Below are 16189 nucleotides of genomic sequence, written 5' to 3' on the forward strand. Positions count from 1 at the left end.
AGGTATACACTGAACTTTTGTTTCAACAAATGTGGTAAGTGTGTATTAACACCTCAAATACTAATATGAAAATGATTTTGGAGAAATCTTCATTTTGTTTCAAATTACTTTTTATTTTCTAAAAAATGACATAATATGCTTTAAAATTGACAACATTCACTCAAGTGGTACAGTAAGTAGTGGTTTTGGCTGAGTCGTGATTTAATTATGTAACAACCCTGTTTTCTGATGTGTAAAATGGACCCACCACCATCCTCTCAGCACCTATGTGATGGCATCAGGATAAAGTCAACATTAAATAAAATTGTAAGTTCTGAAGCGGTAAGTACCAAATGCAAACTACTATTAACTGTGACTGACAGGAACCTTAAACATCCAAGTAGACTAAGTTGGTTTTAAGTCATCTTTATTAGATGTACATACAAGTTTTCAAGTGGTTAAAAATGTTTCTCAAATTTACAACTTATGTAAATTCTTTGTTAAATTTCCCATTGTTGGTTACAGTTTCTGGTTTTGATAAGCTCATACACTGGATTACTCTGGAAATGTCATGTGACTGCTTTGACCATCAGGGCTCTTAATTTCTTTTACCTGGTCCACTTTGCTCTTTAGTAAGCAAAGCAACTTCTATTTTGCTTTAGCTTTTTTTCCCCACTGAAAGGAGGGGGAGGATAAAATTATACCAATGCCATGGTGGTACCTTTTAAAAATATACTTTAGTATAAACCAAAACTTTTGTTTTTAAACAGGTCACCTGATCATAAGTCCCATTTTTCATCTTGCCAGTCATTTTTCTAAAACCAGCTTCACTGTACAACACTTGGTCTTAATATGTGACACATTCTGGTGTTTTCTGTTTTATTCAAGGCTAACCTATGCTATCCTATTTTCTTTCAGTTAAAAAAAAAAAAAGCTCTTGAGAGAAAAACAAAACACAACTCTAACTTTTCAGAGCTGGGCCCAAAATACTTCCTAGGTTTTCTCTTGCTTTCTTGTTGCTCGTTGGCAGACCAGGCCCCCTGGACTCCTTTCCCATCTGATCTACCAGGGGGCATGTACACTCTGCTCAAGCCGCTGGTGCTAAGTACCACTGCCTGCCTGAAGACTCCCAGCCTCCAGGTATGTTGCCTTGGACTGCCTGTCCTAAGAACCATTTCCCAACCAGCCTCTGCACCCCAGGCCGTGCAGAATTCTTCAGCTTTTCCATTACTTCTTTTGTTTATTTCTAACAATCACAGCTGAAACCTTAAGACCAGTGAGAGTAGCTGCAATGTCTTACCTCCAGTGCTTTTTATACTGCCTACCACAGTAAGTGTTGAGTGATGGATTAAAACATAATAACAGTAATTTACTTTTAAAAGTTCATTTTGGACAAAAATTAAAAAGTAATACACTAAACTTTCCCATGAAAAAAAAGAGGCTAGAATTAAAGGAGTCAAATGTGGCTAAATAAACATAGTAATTGATTAGTTTTCCTAGAAATAACTTTATTTTTGAAAAGTAATATGGAATTATATGAAAGGCAGCAACCATGTAATACTTGAATAAGACATGTTTCTTAAAAAACTTACACATAAGAAATTAAATGTGTATGTTAGAAATTTTAACATTAACAGAATGCATTTAGAAACATTACCAAGAATACAGATTGTAGCCAAACCGTTTTTGGTTCCTACTAGTAATGCTTTTTTACCACTTAAGTATGAAGTGAACTTGCTCAGTCGTGTCCAACTCTTTGCGACCTCGTGGATTGTAGCCGGCCAGGCTCCTCTGCCCATGGGATTCTCCAAGCAAGAATACTGGAGTGGGTTGCCATTTCCTGCTCCAGGGGATCTTCCCAACCCAGGGATTGAAGCCTGGTCTCCCGCATGGCAGGCAGATGCTTTATCCTCTGAGCCACCAGGGAATTCCACTTAAGTATAGACAAAGCCTAAATTCAGACTTCTTTTCTTTCAGATACATTGCATGTAATGCATGTTACAAAAACTACAGGGAATTAGGTTTATTTAAGTTCTTTTAGTTATAAAATAAGAATTTTCCACAATGCAGTCAATAGTGGGGCAAGGAGAGAATGAAAGTTTCCCTTCTGTTTGTTTATAAGTAACATTAACTTGAAAAATATAACTGTTTTCTGAGACTGTTGTTCAAAATCTAAATTTTTCTGCCTTTTCCTACCAGTTACCCAAAAGAAGCACAGCAGAACAAAGGTAAATTTAAATTGAATACTGTTAAATTCAGTGTTCAAGATAAACTTCCATGTGTGTTTTATATATATGTTGATAGTACAGCATTAACATAATTTTATATGAAAGTATTTAGCTAGAAGCACAGTGGTAGCTTTAAGAAAGCACAAAATATTGCAATGAAAATGTATTTATATTTTTATGGATATATATGTTGCAAACTTAAGGTAAATCAACACAGGATAAAATAAACACAAACAGCTTAAATACAAACCCTATATAGTTTATTTCAGGTGAAACATTAAATAGTTTTCTACTATATTAGAAAATACATTAATTCCTACCAACACTAGAGATTTGTCACTTAAATATATATTACTCTATTTTAGGGAAAAAATGCTTCACATTTTCATAAAATACAGATAGACTGCAATAAAGTGCTTTTTCTTAGAGTATACAGATCCTGAGAAAAACAAAAATATTTAAAAATATTGTTTGTCTTGAAATCATATTCTTTTTCATTCTTACATTCATAAACTAAACTTCTTAGGCATTAGCCTCCAGTGACCAAAAGCTCTTTCTTCAAGGAAACTAGCTGGGTAGTTCCTTGTCTAGCACACTTGTGTGAGATGTGTAAAGTCAAGGGACATGTTGAACATACTCTGTCTCAGTGATGTTAGAACAAGCGAACAGACGTGACCTAGAGAACTTCACAAACGGTAATACCTGATGGCAAGACAGCTGAAACCAGAGGCCTTTCTTGTGCTGAAACAGCCTTCTCACTGCCTGAATGCAACGTGCTTTTCCACTGAACACCCAAGTTTGAAGTGAACATTGAATACAGTCAGTGAACGCGCTCTCTCACAGAAACAGTAGATAATACGGGGTCTTTAGACATCAAAAATAGCAGCATCAATATCACACAAGTTATATTTTTGGTTCATGAATGTAAGATAGTCATACCTCAGATCAGAGAAATCTTAATACACATGAGGCCTTAAAATAGTAACAGGGCGGGGTAGCAGGGGAAACACCCAAATACATATGAATTAAAGAAAATAACTGATAGGCAATATTTGGTAAATGATGTGAATAATAATATTTAAAGACTGCTTTCCATTATCTACTTTGTTGAAACACTTAAGTATCTACGTCCATGATTTAAATGTGTATAAAAGACTTGGGAATTCTTTTAGACTCTGTACATCATTCAGCACACAACTGCAAAAATGTCTGACGACTCTGACACTCCCAACAGGATGAAGTTACACAGAAATCTGTACCAAACTCTGAGATTATTGCTTTCAGTGTAGAATAATTTTTCTCTTCTTTACAAGAATGCTCAATGGTTATGATTTCTGGAATTCTAATTCTCAAAAACTAGGATAAAAATTTGAAATTAGAATGATTAAATGCAAAGTAGAGATTTACTATTCATTTAAATTATAGATAAGAATGATAGAAAACCACTGTAAGATAATAGCAAAAAAAGTGAAAAAAAGCTCTTGCCTAAGAGTCTCCTCTTATTATTTGGTCATGGCTGTTATTTCAGGTTGAAACAGCATGTCTAGTATCGCTGTCTTTGAGCATTTTGTTTCTGGAAAAAAGACTTCCCAAATTCATATGTACTGATCATAACAGCACAAGCAGGAGCAATTTTAATTAAACGAGGAATCAGTCCTAAAAAGGGAAGAGAAAAGTTCAGACTAAATTTTACCATTTGGTTTCATTCTGACAGTTATCAAATTAAGTGAGGTAACATATAAAACACTGTCCCATAACTGGTGTCAAAGAACAAGCCCAATTGTTCACTCCTCACTTTGATTCCAAATTACTTCAAAAGCAACTGGTATTTAAAATTTTTAAACTTACAGCAAAGATATTTAGGAGGAAATAGTAAATGAGGAATATTTTCAAAAATTTTCTGCTGAAAGGCAATTAATTTAAAAGGAAAAAGTAAACATTTTAGTCAACAGTTTGGTAAAGGAAATATTTTTACCTGTAAATAATCCAGAAAATCCATTCTTAGCAACAATGTTCTTCATTATAGTCCAGGTTGACATTTGCAAAGGCATAGAAACTAAATGTTAAAGAAACGATGCTATTATAAATTACCACTTAATTTCTAATATAGATAAATACACATAAAAGAGTGTTTATGGGCTTTGGGATATATCATTTCAGTATAATAAGAACAGATCTGTTTACATAAAGAACGATTTTAAATCTTATTTTTAATAGTTGGATTCATTAAAAAGAATTTTTAAAGGCACTTTTAAGGTACACAGGACCAGATGCAATCAAGGAGGAACATACAGAAAGCCTCTCCTGAATTGATGTTTAAGCTTGGTGATGTGTGTCCTTTATACTTTTTTCCGTATCTTAAAAATCTTTCATAATGGAAAAATTTTTAAAGATGTACAGGAATTTTCATGGGGTTCCCCAAGTGAAGCCACGATAACCATTTTTCATTGTACTTTTAGTGCATACATTAAAAAAACTTTTTTCCCCAAAGAGAAGCTTTAAGGAAAAATAGCTTATTCTCCCTAGGGAGGCTCCACTTTACTAGAATCTTTCTGAATAGATGTGCTAGTCTTGAAATAAATCCGTCCTGTCTCCTCTGAAGGGAAGTTTTCCTGTAACTAACAGTAACATCTCACTTATTTGCAACTGCTCAAGTGTCTGGAACACAGTAAAGAAACAGATTTATACATCTTTTGAAATCAGCAAAAATAGATGTTACTCAGATTCAAACATAAACCTCATGAATGTGCTGTACATACACAAAGTTCACTGACCTTCGTTGTACACAGTGATTCTAAGCAGCTGGCTTAGCCCCCAGACTACAGACGCTAAAGGTGAAAAAAAATCTGCTAAAAGGTGGGCATCCTACCACTGTGACAGCTGAGGATTTCAGTCTTCCCAGACCAGTGCGTGCTAGGCAGACACTCCTAATGGTCTTACTGGCTTCTGAGAGCTGTGCTATGAAACTACAGTGATCAGTGTGTACAGTGAGGACTACTCTGAGTCATTAGGGTTAAAGTACATTTCAGTACGTGTGCCTAGGGAAAAAGGGAAAATTAGGCAAAGGGATCATTCAGTAACAGCTCTGTAGAATCTGCAACTTAATGAAGAGGGGCTCATTATCTCAAAATGTCTTCTATATAATATCAGATTCCCTATGAAGATAAATGAGGCCTTGTCATTTAAGAAGCTAAACTATCTATATAAATCGTGTAAGTATAACTACAGTAATTAGAGCAACCAAACAGAAAGGATACATTTTTAAACCAAGAACAAAGTATTTATGACTGAAATTTAACTCTCTAAAAACAGTCAGTGACAAAAGCTTTATACTACAAGTTGACAACTTATACTCCTTGTTTAATTGTTTTCAACTTTGGAAACAACTAGTAAAGAAAGGAGGCTAAGTAGCTGGGTATTTCTAATCTTACGGAGCTCAAGTTTCAAACTGGTCTCTATTTTAATAGTAGGGTGAGATGAATGTAAAAGACGACGAACAAGAAGACATCTCAACTGGAGGGAAGCAGAGCCCTGCCTAAAGATCCAACGTCCCAGAGCTCTTTCTACAGGGGAAAAGCAACTCCATACACTGTAAGGAAACACTGTGGTTATTAATATTTCAAGCACAGACAACAATAAACACTCCTCTACTGACCATCCAAATGATCAAATCCTAACAATTTTATGTTTCAGAAACAAAGCCCTATTTCCAGTGGGCTTGCTACACTTTCTGTAATAATAACAGAATGAATCTAGTAGAAGCAACTAATAGTATTTTTTTATAAATATGGACCATTGTTAAATTCTTCATTGTGGTTGTTCAGTATTGCTTCTGTTTTATGTTTTGGTGTTTTGGCCAGGAGGCATGTGGGATCTTAGCTCCCCAACCAGGGATCAAACCTGCACCTTCTGCATTAAAGGGGAAGGCCCCAGGACAGTTTTGTTCTAGAAGAAATTACAGGTTATAAAGAAGTAGATGGGATAACAGGCAGGGGGAAAAAAAAAACACATCAGAAGGGAAGCTAAAAAATAGAAAAGAAAAAATAATATGTATATGCATACTAATATAGTCTTTAAAATTTCTTAAATTTTTTGTTTAGGTTTAGAAGTTTTTCTGGGTACTCCATTCTAACAATACATTAGTTTGAGTTAAGTAGAGAGGAAGGCAACCAAGGGGCAGGGGGAATCTTGTCTTCCATACCTTAGATATTCCTAACTATCTAGAAAGAAAATATTTTTCATGGCACCTTAGACACATTTTAAATTAATTAAACTTACTTTTCTGGCTTTCATATATCCAAAGTTGGGTCTGCTTTTGTGTTTTTACCACATCAAATGGCAAAGTTACAACAGCTGCAAACTAACAAAAAATAAAATTAATTTAAATTTAAATTTTTCCCAAAGTATTTTATACTCTAATTAGCATATTACTTAATAAACACAGTAATAAAATCATAACTAAACTGAAACATAAAGTGAAACCAGGACTGTTTAAGAGAAGCTCCTGTTGAAGAGAACAGATAAAGTCTTGTGTATTCCTCCCAAAGTTCAGGACTAAGAGAACAGTCCCCCTATATTCCTGAGGTCACACTACACTAGTTGGCAGTCAGAATTCCAACCAGACCTCTGACTGCAAAACCAGTAATAACAATTTCTGATGCTCCTGTGTGTTCCATTATTCCTTTACCACAGATGAAGGCATAATATGTATTTTAAAGCAGAAATTAAAGTACTTAGTAAATAGCATTTACAATTTTCCAAATGTTTTTAAAATTGTTAAAAAAAATTAAAGAAAATGGACTTTTGAACTTTTAGTGCTCCATATGTTTTCTTTATGGGTTTCAACATCCACAATGAGGTGCCATCTCATGCCGATCAGAATGGCTGCTATCAAAAAGTCTACAAACAAAAATGCTGGAGGATGCGGAGAAAAGGGAACAGTCTTACACTGTTGATGGGAATGCAAACTAGTACAGCCACTATGGAGAATAGTGTGGAGATTCCTTAAAAAACTGGAAATAGAACTGCCATACGACCCAGCAATCCCACTGCTGGGCATACACACCAGGGAAGCCAGAATTGAAAGAGACACATGTGCCCCAGTGTTCATCGCAGCACTGTTTATAAAAGCCAGGACATGGAAGCAACCTAGACGTCCATTGGCAGAGGAATGGATAAGAAAGTTGTGGTACATATACACAATGGAATATTACTCAGCTATTAAAAAGAATCCATTTGAATAGTTCTCATGAGGTAGATGAAACTGGGAGCCTATTATACAGAGCGAAACAAGTCAGAAAAACACCAATACAGTATATTAACGCATATACATGGAATTTAGAAAGATGGTAGTGATGACCCTATATGCGAGACAGGAAAAGAGACACAGATGTAAAGAACAGACTTTTGGACTCTGTGGGAGAAGGCAAGGGTGGGATGATCTGAAAGAACAGCACTGAAACATGTATATTACCATATGTGAAACAGATCACCAGTCCAGGTTCGAGCATGAGACAGGGTGCTCAGGGCTGGTGCACTGGGATGACCCTGAGGGATGGGATGGGGAGGGAGGTAGGAGCGGGGTTCAGGATGGGGAACACATGTACACCCATGGCTGATTCATGTCAATGTATGGCAAAACCACTACAATATTGTAAAGTAATTAGCCTCCAATTAAAATAATTAAAAACTTCAAATTAATCAATTTAACAGTTATTTCCACAATGCCTTAATTAAGCAAGAAAGGTTTTCTGAAAGAACAAATTCCCTTAAGAATGGCTTATATTTGATATAACAGTCATGCAAAGTAAAACCTAGTCTCTATTTTCTGTTTCCCAACTTACATTTGGCCAATATGCTCATAAAATGACCTTTAAAGTCATCTATTTTTATTTCACCCATCAATGTAAAGAGATTTAAGTTCTTGAAATCAGTTTCAAAGATCTCAGGTAAGATAAAATCAATTATCGTTTCTCCACAATCTAACACATATAGTTGTCCTTTAGTATCTGAGGTGTATTGGCTACAGATGCTGAAACCTGTGGAGTATCTGTCCCTGATATAAAATGGCACAGCACAATTGGGCGCCGTGTCTGTGGTTCCACACCTGTGGATTCAATAGCCAAGAATCGAATTGATTCAATCTGCAGATGCAGAACCCCTGGATAGGGAGGGCCGATGGGCATATCAAAGGTAGCAACGATGGGTATGAGCCTGACACTCTACAGAATAACAGGGTTTAGGCTGTTCGGTTTTCTAAGAGAAAGCCTGGACGTTATCCCACTGATGTGCTTTTCCTGTTGCAGACACATTTTTATTTGTTTAACAGTTAAAAGGCAGTAATATTTTCTAAGTTATTAAAGATTTAAAAAATATATTTTCTGTGTTAGGTAAGAAATAGTAAAACAACATTCTTTCATTACTGGAAAGCTGGGACAACACCCTACAGCCATTCAGCTTTTTTTTTTTTTACATAAAGTACTAAGTACAGAATTGGTTCTACGATTGTTATGGATCACTAAACATAAATGGTACTTGTTTTTTATCATTCATGGTGGATTAAGACATAAATAAAATTTGTAAGTTAATCACCTCACAAATAGAAATAATTAATCATAAAGATTTTGCTGGTATTCTAACTTCTTAAATTGCTACAAAGAATTGCTCTTTTGCCTCAATATATTTAAACCCCACTAGGGTTAATTTGACATATACCAGACCCAAGAATCTTCACGTCTCAATTTTGAACACAATCTCAGTGTCTTCTGTAGCCTAGGTTTTCTGACAGTGACTCCAATATTTTTCTGCCAGTCTCTATGACTACACTGTGCTCCTTCACTCTATTTATCTGGTTCCAATATGTCAGCACATCACTGTGTCATCACAAATTCATTCTCTAAGTATATGGGGATAAGAAAGCTGTGTCCAAGATCATGGTGATAAGAATCTGCATAAAGGCCCACTACATGAGTTTTCATTATGTGGAGGAGTGGCCAAAGGTGAACTCCCTACTACCGAAAAATGGTCACTGGGTACTGCTGCTGCTGCTAAGTCGCTTCAGTCGTGTCCGACTCTGTGCGACCCCATAGACGGCAGCCCACCAGGCTCCCCCGTCCCTGGGATTCTCCAGGCAAGAATACTGGAGTGGGTTGCCATTTCCTTCTCCAATGCATGAAAGTGAAAAGTGAAAGTGAACTTGCTCAGTCATGTCTGACTCTAGCGACCCCATGCACTGCAGCCTTCCAGGCTCCTCCACCCATGGGATTTTCCAGGCAAGAGTTCTGGAGTGGGGTGCCATTGCCTTCTCTGTCACTGGGTACTGCTCCCTTCTAATTGTAAAGTTTTTTTTTAATTCTTTTAAGAGGCACTCAGCTAGAATGTTCCCAAAGAAACAGGAATTAGCAGAAAAGGATGCAATTACTTCTACTCAATCAGATGATACATAAGAGATAACATTTATAAACTATTAACTAACAAGATCTACTGGTATTTAATGACCAAATTGCCAAATACTTTGTGTAATAAAGTACTATCTAAACTCATTATCATAACTAATGATCTAACAAGGTCAAAAGTTTCAGAAAGACATAATGTACTTGTAATAAAGAGAGATATAAAATGCATTTTAAAATATTTAATGGCTAGTACTGATAATTTATCTTCAAAATAGGGTAGTAAATACTTAGCACTTTGAGGATGCACTACTTTAAAGTTGTTCTATCTCAATAGACATGAAATGGTACATAATATTTTGTTCTGTTTTAGTAAGACAATTACCACTATTTTGGAATATAATAACAAAAGAATAAACTTACAGAACCAGACAATGCCCCTGAGGTAAAGTTGATCATAAATGTTGGTTCATATAAGCCAGATTTTGCACACAACCACTTCTTTAAGACTTCATAGTTATACCAGTACATTGCTACAAAAACAGAATAGAATGAACACATTTAGAAATGAAATGTGGACTTTATGGAAAATATTTGAAGAATATTATATATTAAATGAAAGGAGAATTCTAATATTGATACACCTTGCTTTCTATTTAGACAAATACTGGGTGAAATTTGTAAAAATAGTAACCAAATTCTCAGTAATATTCTAGGAGTCTTATAAACAAAACTATGCATCAGTAAAAAGTAGGACTTTAATCTCAAAACCCAACAAGAACACGAGAAGAAAGGAGAGTCACATCTCATGAATACTGATGTAAAACTCCAAAAAAAGAAAAACAAGTATTTCATGAGCTATCACACACCATGACTAAATTAGGTTATCTGATAAACACAATGGTGATAAACAGAAATGCTTTAGATGCCCTGTGCCACATTAACAGAATTGTAGAACAATCGAAAAATGATGGAAAAGCATTCAAAGAAATTTCTTAGAAACCTAGGAATAAATGGCAGCTTTTTCAACTGGATAAAGGATATTCATCACGAACTTAAAAATGAAATAGTTATAATTAACACATTATTGTCTACATAGAAAAAAGGCAGACAAATTAGAATTTATAAGTTTTAGAAGAAGCTGAATATAAGCTAACAGACAAAAAATCAACTCACATTGCAACATCCACAAACACCTGGAAAACATTTTTTTAATAGATTTTTTAAAATAGGCACTAAAAGCTGCAGATTCTTGTACATACCCAGTAAGAGACTTAAAAAATGTTCACAGCATTGTTTACTTGTTTATTCATGCATAAACAAGAGTGAAAAAAAAAACAGTTGCACATATAAAACAAAACTTAAGGAATATTTCCAAGTAAAATAAATTTTATACCTCAAAAATAGGCAAAACTGAATACCATTGTTTAGCAATAATACACATGTGATAAAACTACTTTTTAAAATCAAATAAATGATAAAAATTCAGGTAAGAGGTTACCACTAAGGATGTGACAGTGGAGGTGGACATACGTGGTTTCATGATTTTAAAAACTGCAGTGTTCTAATTCATATACAGAGGTGGTGATGTCACAGGTGTTTATTAGTGCACTTGGTAATTTATATCCTTACTACTTTTTATGTATAAAACATCAAAACAAAAAATGAAAAAGTATTGGTCTAGGAATCCATGGTGTTTCTAAAAAGCACAGCTGAACACAAAAGTTGAAGAAAAATACTAATGGAAAGGGAAAGATACAGGACTGTGAACAGGAGTCCAAGCAAAGGATTAAATCAAAGGGAGAAAGAATGTGGAATGTTAATACAATGGTCCTCAATAATTCTTTCTTCCAGGTTTTAAATGGAAACATCAGTTTCACAAGAGAAGTACTACTGAAGTATGCACATTCTATAAGTTAATTTTGTATTTCTTCATGATTTTCTCCCTCTTCATAATTCAATGATTAGCACAATCTTGAATCTGATTTATAATAGTCCCTACAAGACACTCACTCAAGTGGGAGAGATTTTTAATAACTGAAAAAAGTAGGAGTCAATATAATTCACAGGTGGTCTTAAATGCTATGATATTTTGATTCATAGTACTTTGCATATCTTACTAATTGTGACTTCTTTACAATAATTTTAAAGGTAGCTTCATTACCTACATATGAGTACTCACCAATTGATATTTAAAAAGAAAGAAAACAAAGAGAAAAGAAAACCAGGCTTGAAACAGAAACCGTTCATTAAATAAATACTCATCAAGATCTGAGAGAGCCATGCTGAACGAGGTGTGTGTGGTCACCTAAGACAGTAACTTACCTTTAGCCTTAAAGAGTCTAGAATTTCCTTCATTTAAAAGTGGTACATACAAAGCTACTTAAAATGTAGCAGATAAATCCTACCTGAGAATGGTACATCTCTAAGAATGGTAGGAGCCCAGCCCCTCCAGAGGGAAATCCAACCATCTTCAGATACTTTCTTGCTGACAAATCGATGCAGTTCCTCGTAAGAAAACTTCTTAGATTGCATCTTGGTTCTGATCAATTCCAGTGGACTTATTACAGTCACTGCACCAACTGTACAAAACAAGCGAATACAACAAAAGCAAAGCCATGCATTATGAAAACATGCGTGCAGAAATGAGTATTTCATGCATTTTTGTATTTTAAATTTTATTCTGAAATGTCTGCAAACTGTATCTAGTATCTAATGATGGCAACATCCTGGCTCAGATTTTTTTTCCCCTGATAAAGGTATTTCACACACTTTACTCTTTCAAGAGCAGTTCCACAGCCACTATACATCAACCAGGACTATTATAAACCTCACTTCCACTACACAGAGAAAAATGTCCTTCTGATTAAACTCTGAATCACAAAGTGTATACAGAAAATGATAAAAGACTCTGGCTTTAATTAGACTCTGTGTTATTATCCTAAAATCTAGAATCTAAGGTCTACAATCTCAAATCTAAAACCTCTGTCCAAGAATTAACAGGATAGGCTGATCCTGTCCCATTCTGATGGCAGTCACCACACAATATGACCGCTAGAGCATATGTGTTGACATATGAGGACAAATATGATGCAAAATAAACCGTTAGCAATACACTACTCGAAATTCTCTATGACTGTAAACATTTTAAAGCAAGCTTTAAGTAGAAATCAGAATGAAAACATTGTGAATTTATTACTTACGTCTGGCCACGATTCCAGCAACAATTGGTATTCGGCTTTCATTTTCTCCTAATTTAGATCTCAGAAGAGCAGTTAATTGATCATAGCAGGTAAAATAAATAACTGTGGCAGGAACTGCCATCACTCTGTTAGAACAAACGCAAAGATTAGTACAGCACTATCAAAAGGCTGAAACATAGTCTTACATTATTATGAAGCACAAGACACAGTGCACAGAGCATGTGTGCTCAGTCATATCAGACTCTCTGAGACCCCATGGACTGCAGCCCGCCACACTCCTCTGTCCATGGGACTTCCCAGGCAAGTACACCAGAGTGGGTTGACACTTCCTTCTCCAGGGGCTCTTCCTGACCCAGGTGTCAAACCCACACCTCTTGTGTCTCCCACACTGGCAGCTGGGTTCTTTACCAACTGCACCACCTGGGAAGTAAAAATGAAGATCCTCCTATTTTACAGAAGCTGAAAACCACAGCAAATCAGCTGTGAGATCAGTTTTTCTTTAAGAATTAGCAGTGTTTAACTTAGACAACAAAAGATGTAAAGTAGGTTTCTGCTCTCCAGAGATTTGTAATGTAGTAGAGAAGGTAAGTTTAGAGCACCCAGTCAGGTCATAAATAAGAAAAGACAAATAAGTCGTCTTGACTTATTCTGTGTCTGGTCTTCATTCCCAACTACATACATTACGGTAACATGAAAATCACTAAAGTAAAAAATCTTGTAAATATTACTTGTAAAAAAGTACAAGCACAATTATAAAATACTTTTGAACTGTGGACCATGTCATACCTACTTATAACTGAAAATAACATCACCAGAATTATATATACTCAAAGGAAATTCCAATGACATTCTTTCAAATGAAAATATCAGGAGGGAGTTATTAATTAAATACAAAGTCGAAGGTACTATCATGTCATAAAGATTTAGCGCAACAAGAAACCAGTCTCTGTTTCTGGTCTAACCAAAGGACTATCACAGACCACACGTGGGAACACCTAATACTCAACAGAGAAGTGTGGTGATGAGAACTTAGGAACAGGACTGACTGCTGCTCCTGGATCTATCACCAACCTTATAACCTTAGGCACTGTTTAGAGTAGGTGCCTCAAAACTGACTAATGTGCTCCATAACAAGATAAATCAGAAAGAAACGAGGCAGAGAAAGGCAAGGTATTAATTGGAATTTTTACATTCAGCCTTACTAGCTTGTCATATGAATTCACGTAATAGCTAGTTAGTACAGAATTTAATTATCTGGAAAAGAAGTATAAATAGCACAATACCTCTCATTATTTTAGTAAAATAAAAACCGAAACAAACACTAGTTTCTTAATTTCTGAACATGGAAAAATAAAGAATGCTTCTGCCCCAAATCCAGTATCTTCAGGAGGGCCTATTTGTCTAATTGACCTTGGGTCATCTTAGAGGAATTTAGCCCTCGAAATACTCCCTGTAACAAGGCTTTTCTGTACGTCTGGAGCACTAAACGAGCTTGCCTGCAATGATCTGTGCAAATGATGTGAGTTTTGGCAAACATCTGCTTCTTTTTGGGGGGCTGGAGTTTCAGTAACCACAGCCAGTCATGAACACAGCATGCTGTATCATTAGCCCCAGTGCAAACCCTACACTCAGATTCAATTGCTGGTAAGGAAGAACCCCTGAACTTGCGGTGACAGCCCGGGGCTGGGAGACGCAGAGCGCCCTTCGTGTCACCAGCGGGGTCTCGGGAGGACTCTGCTGGCCAGGTCCTGTTGCGCCTCCCCCCTCACTAAGACCCCGCCATGCCTGACCCTCACTGATTCCGCTTCGTGCCTCTCCGTTGACTGATTTCACTCCATGCCTCTCCCTTCACTGATTCCACTTCATGTCTTTTCCCCTCACTGATTCCACTCCATGCCTCTCCCCTCACTGATTCCACTTCATGCCTTTCCCCTCACTGGTTCCGCTCCATGCCTCTCCCCTCACTGATTCTGCTCCATGCCTTTCCCCTAATTGATTCCGCTCCATGCCTCTCCATTCCGCTCCATGCCTCTCCCCTCACTGACTCTGCTCCATGTCTTTTTTCCTCACTGATTCCGCTCCATGCCTTTCCCCTCCCTGATTCCATTCCATGCCTCTCCCATCACTGATTCCGCTCCATGCCTTTCCCCTCATTAATTCCGCTCTATGCCTCTCCCCTCACTGATGCCGCTCCATGCCTCTCCATTCCGCTCCATGCCTCTCCCCTCACTGATTCCGCTTCATGTCTTTTCTCCTCACTGATTCCGCTTCATGCCTCTCCCCTCACTGATTCCGCTCCATGTCATTTCCCCTCACTGATACCGCTCCATGCCTCTCCCCTCACTCAACCGCTCCATGCCTCTCCACTGCACTCCATGCCTCTCCCCTCATTGATTCCACTTCATGTCTTTTCTCCTCAGTGATTCCGCTTCATGCCTCTCCCTTCACTGATTCTGCTCCATGTCTTTCCCCTCATTGACTCCGCTCCATGCCTCTCCCTTCACTGATTCCGATTCATGTCATTTCCCCTCACTGATTCCGCTCCATGCCTCTCCCCTCACTCAACCGCTCCATGCCTCTCCCCTGACTGATTCCGCTTCATGCCTTTTCCCCTCACTGATTCCACTCCATGCCTCTCCCCTCACTCAACTACTCCATGCCTCTCCCCTGACTGATTCCGCTCCATGCCGCTTCTCACTGATTCTGCTTCATGTCTTTTCCCCTCACTGATTCCGCTCCATGCCTCTCCTCTCACTGATTCCGCTCCATGCCTCTCCCCGCACTCAACCACTCCATGCCTCTCTCCTCACTGATACTGCTCCATCGTTTCCCCTCACTGATTCCGTTCCATGCCTCTCCCCTCACTGATTTTGCTCCATGCCTCTGCCTTCACTGATTCCACTCCATGCCTCTCCCCTAATTGATTCCGCTCCATGCCTCTCCATTCTGCTCCATGCCTCTCCCCTCACTGATTCTGCTCCATGCCTTTCCCCTGATTCCGCTCCATGCCTCTCCCCTCACTGATTCCGCTTCATGTCTTTCCCCCTCACTGAGTCCCCTCCATGCCTCTCTCCTCACTGAGTCCGCTCCATGCCTCTCTCCTCACTGATTTGCTTCATGCCTCTCCCTTCACTGATTCTGTTCCATGCCTCTCCCCTCACTGATTTCACTCCATTCCTTTCCCCTCTCTGATTCCGCTCCATGCCTCTCCCCTCACTGATTCCGCTCCATGCCTCTCCCCTCACTGATTCCGCTCCATTCCTCTCCCATCACTGATTGTGCTCCATGCCTCTCCCCTCACTGATTCAGCCTCATGCCTTTCCCCTCACTGATTGTGCTCCATGCCTCTCCCCTCACTGATTCTGCTTCGTGGCTTTTCTCCTTACTG

General features: G+C 37.7%; 1 protein-coding gene across 4 annotated transcripts in view; it reads right to left on the reverse strand.

The window, feature by feature from the left end:
* Nucleotides 1–389: 389 nt before the first annotated feature.
* The window catches only part of LOC113891614 (solute carrier family 25 member 40), an 84757-nt gene continuing 68957 nt past the window's right edge, over nucleotides 390–16189 (reverse strand). For 3 of the 4 annotated variants that reach the window (XM_027539905.1, XM_027539907.1, XM_027539906.1), the window contains exons 7-12: nucleotides 12802–12926; nucleotides 12007–12180; nucleotides 10022–10131; nucleotides 6486–6567; nucleotides 4183–4263; nucleotides 390–3863 (exon numbers count right to left, since the gene is read on the reverse strand). In XM_027539905.1, the coding sequence (XP_027395706.1) occupies nucleotides 3751–3863; nucleotides 4183–4263; nucleotides 6486–6567; nucleotides 10022–10131; nucleotides 12007–12180; nucleotides 12802–12926 (685 nt within the window). In that variant the 3' untranslated portion in view covers nucleotides 390–3750. The remainder of the gene's footprint in view (nucleotides 3864–4182; nucleotides 4264–6485; nucleotides 6568–10021; nucleotides 10132–12006; nucleotides 12181–12801; nucleotides 12927–16189) is intronic. The other variant, XM_027539908.1, reaches the window with a different exon arrangement.

This window comes from Bos indicus x Bos taurus, chromosome 4, assembly GCF_003369695.1.
Source record: "Bos indicus x Bos taurus breed Angus x Brahman F1 hybrid chromosome 4, Bos_hybrid_MaternalHap_v2.0, whole genome shotgun sequence".
NCBI classification, from domain to species: Eukaryota; Metazoa; Chordata; class Mammalia; order Artiodactyla; family Bovidae; genus Bos; species Bos indicus x Bos taurus.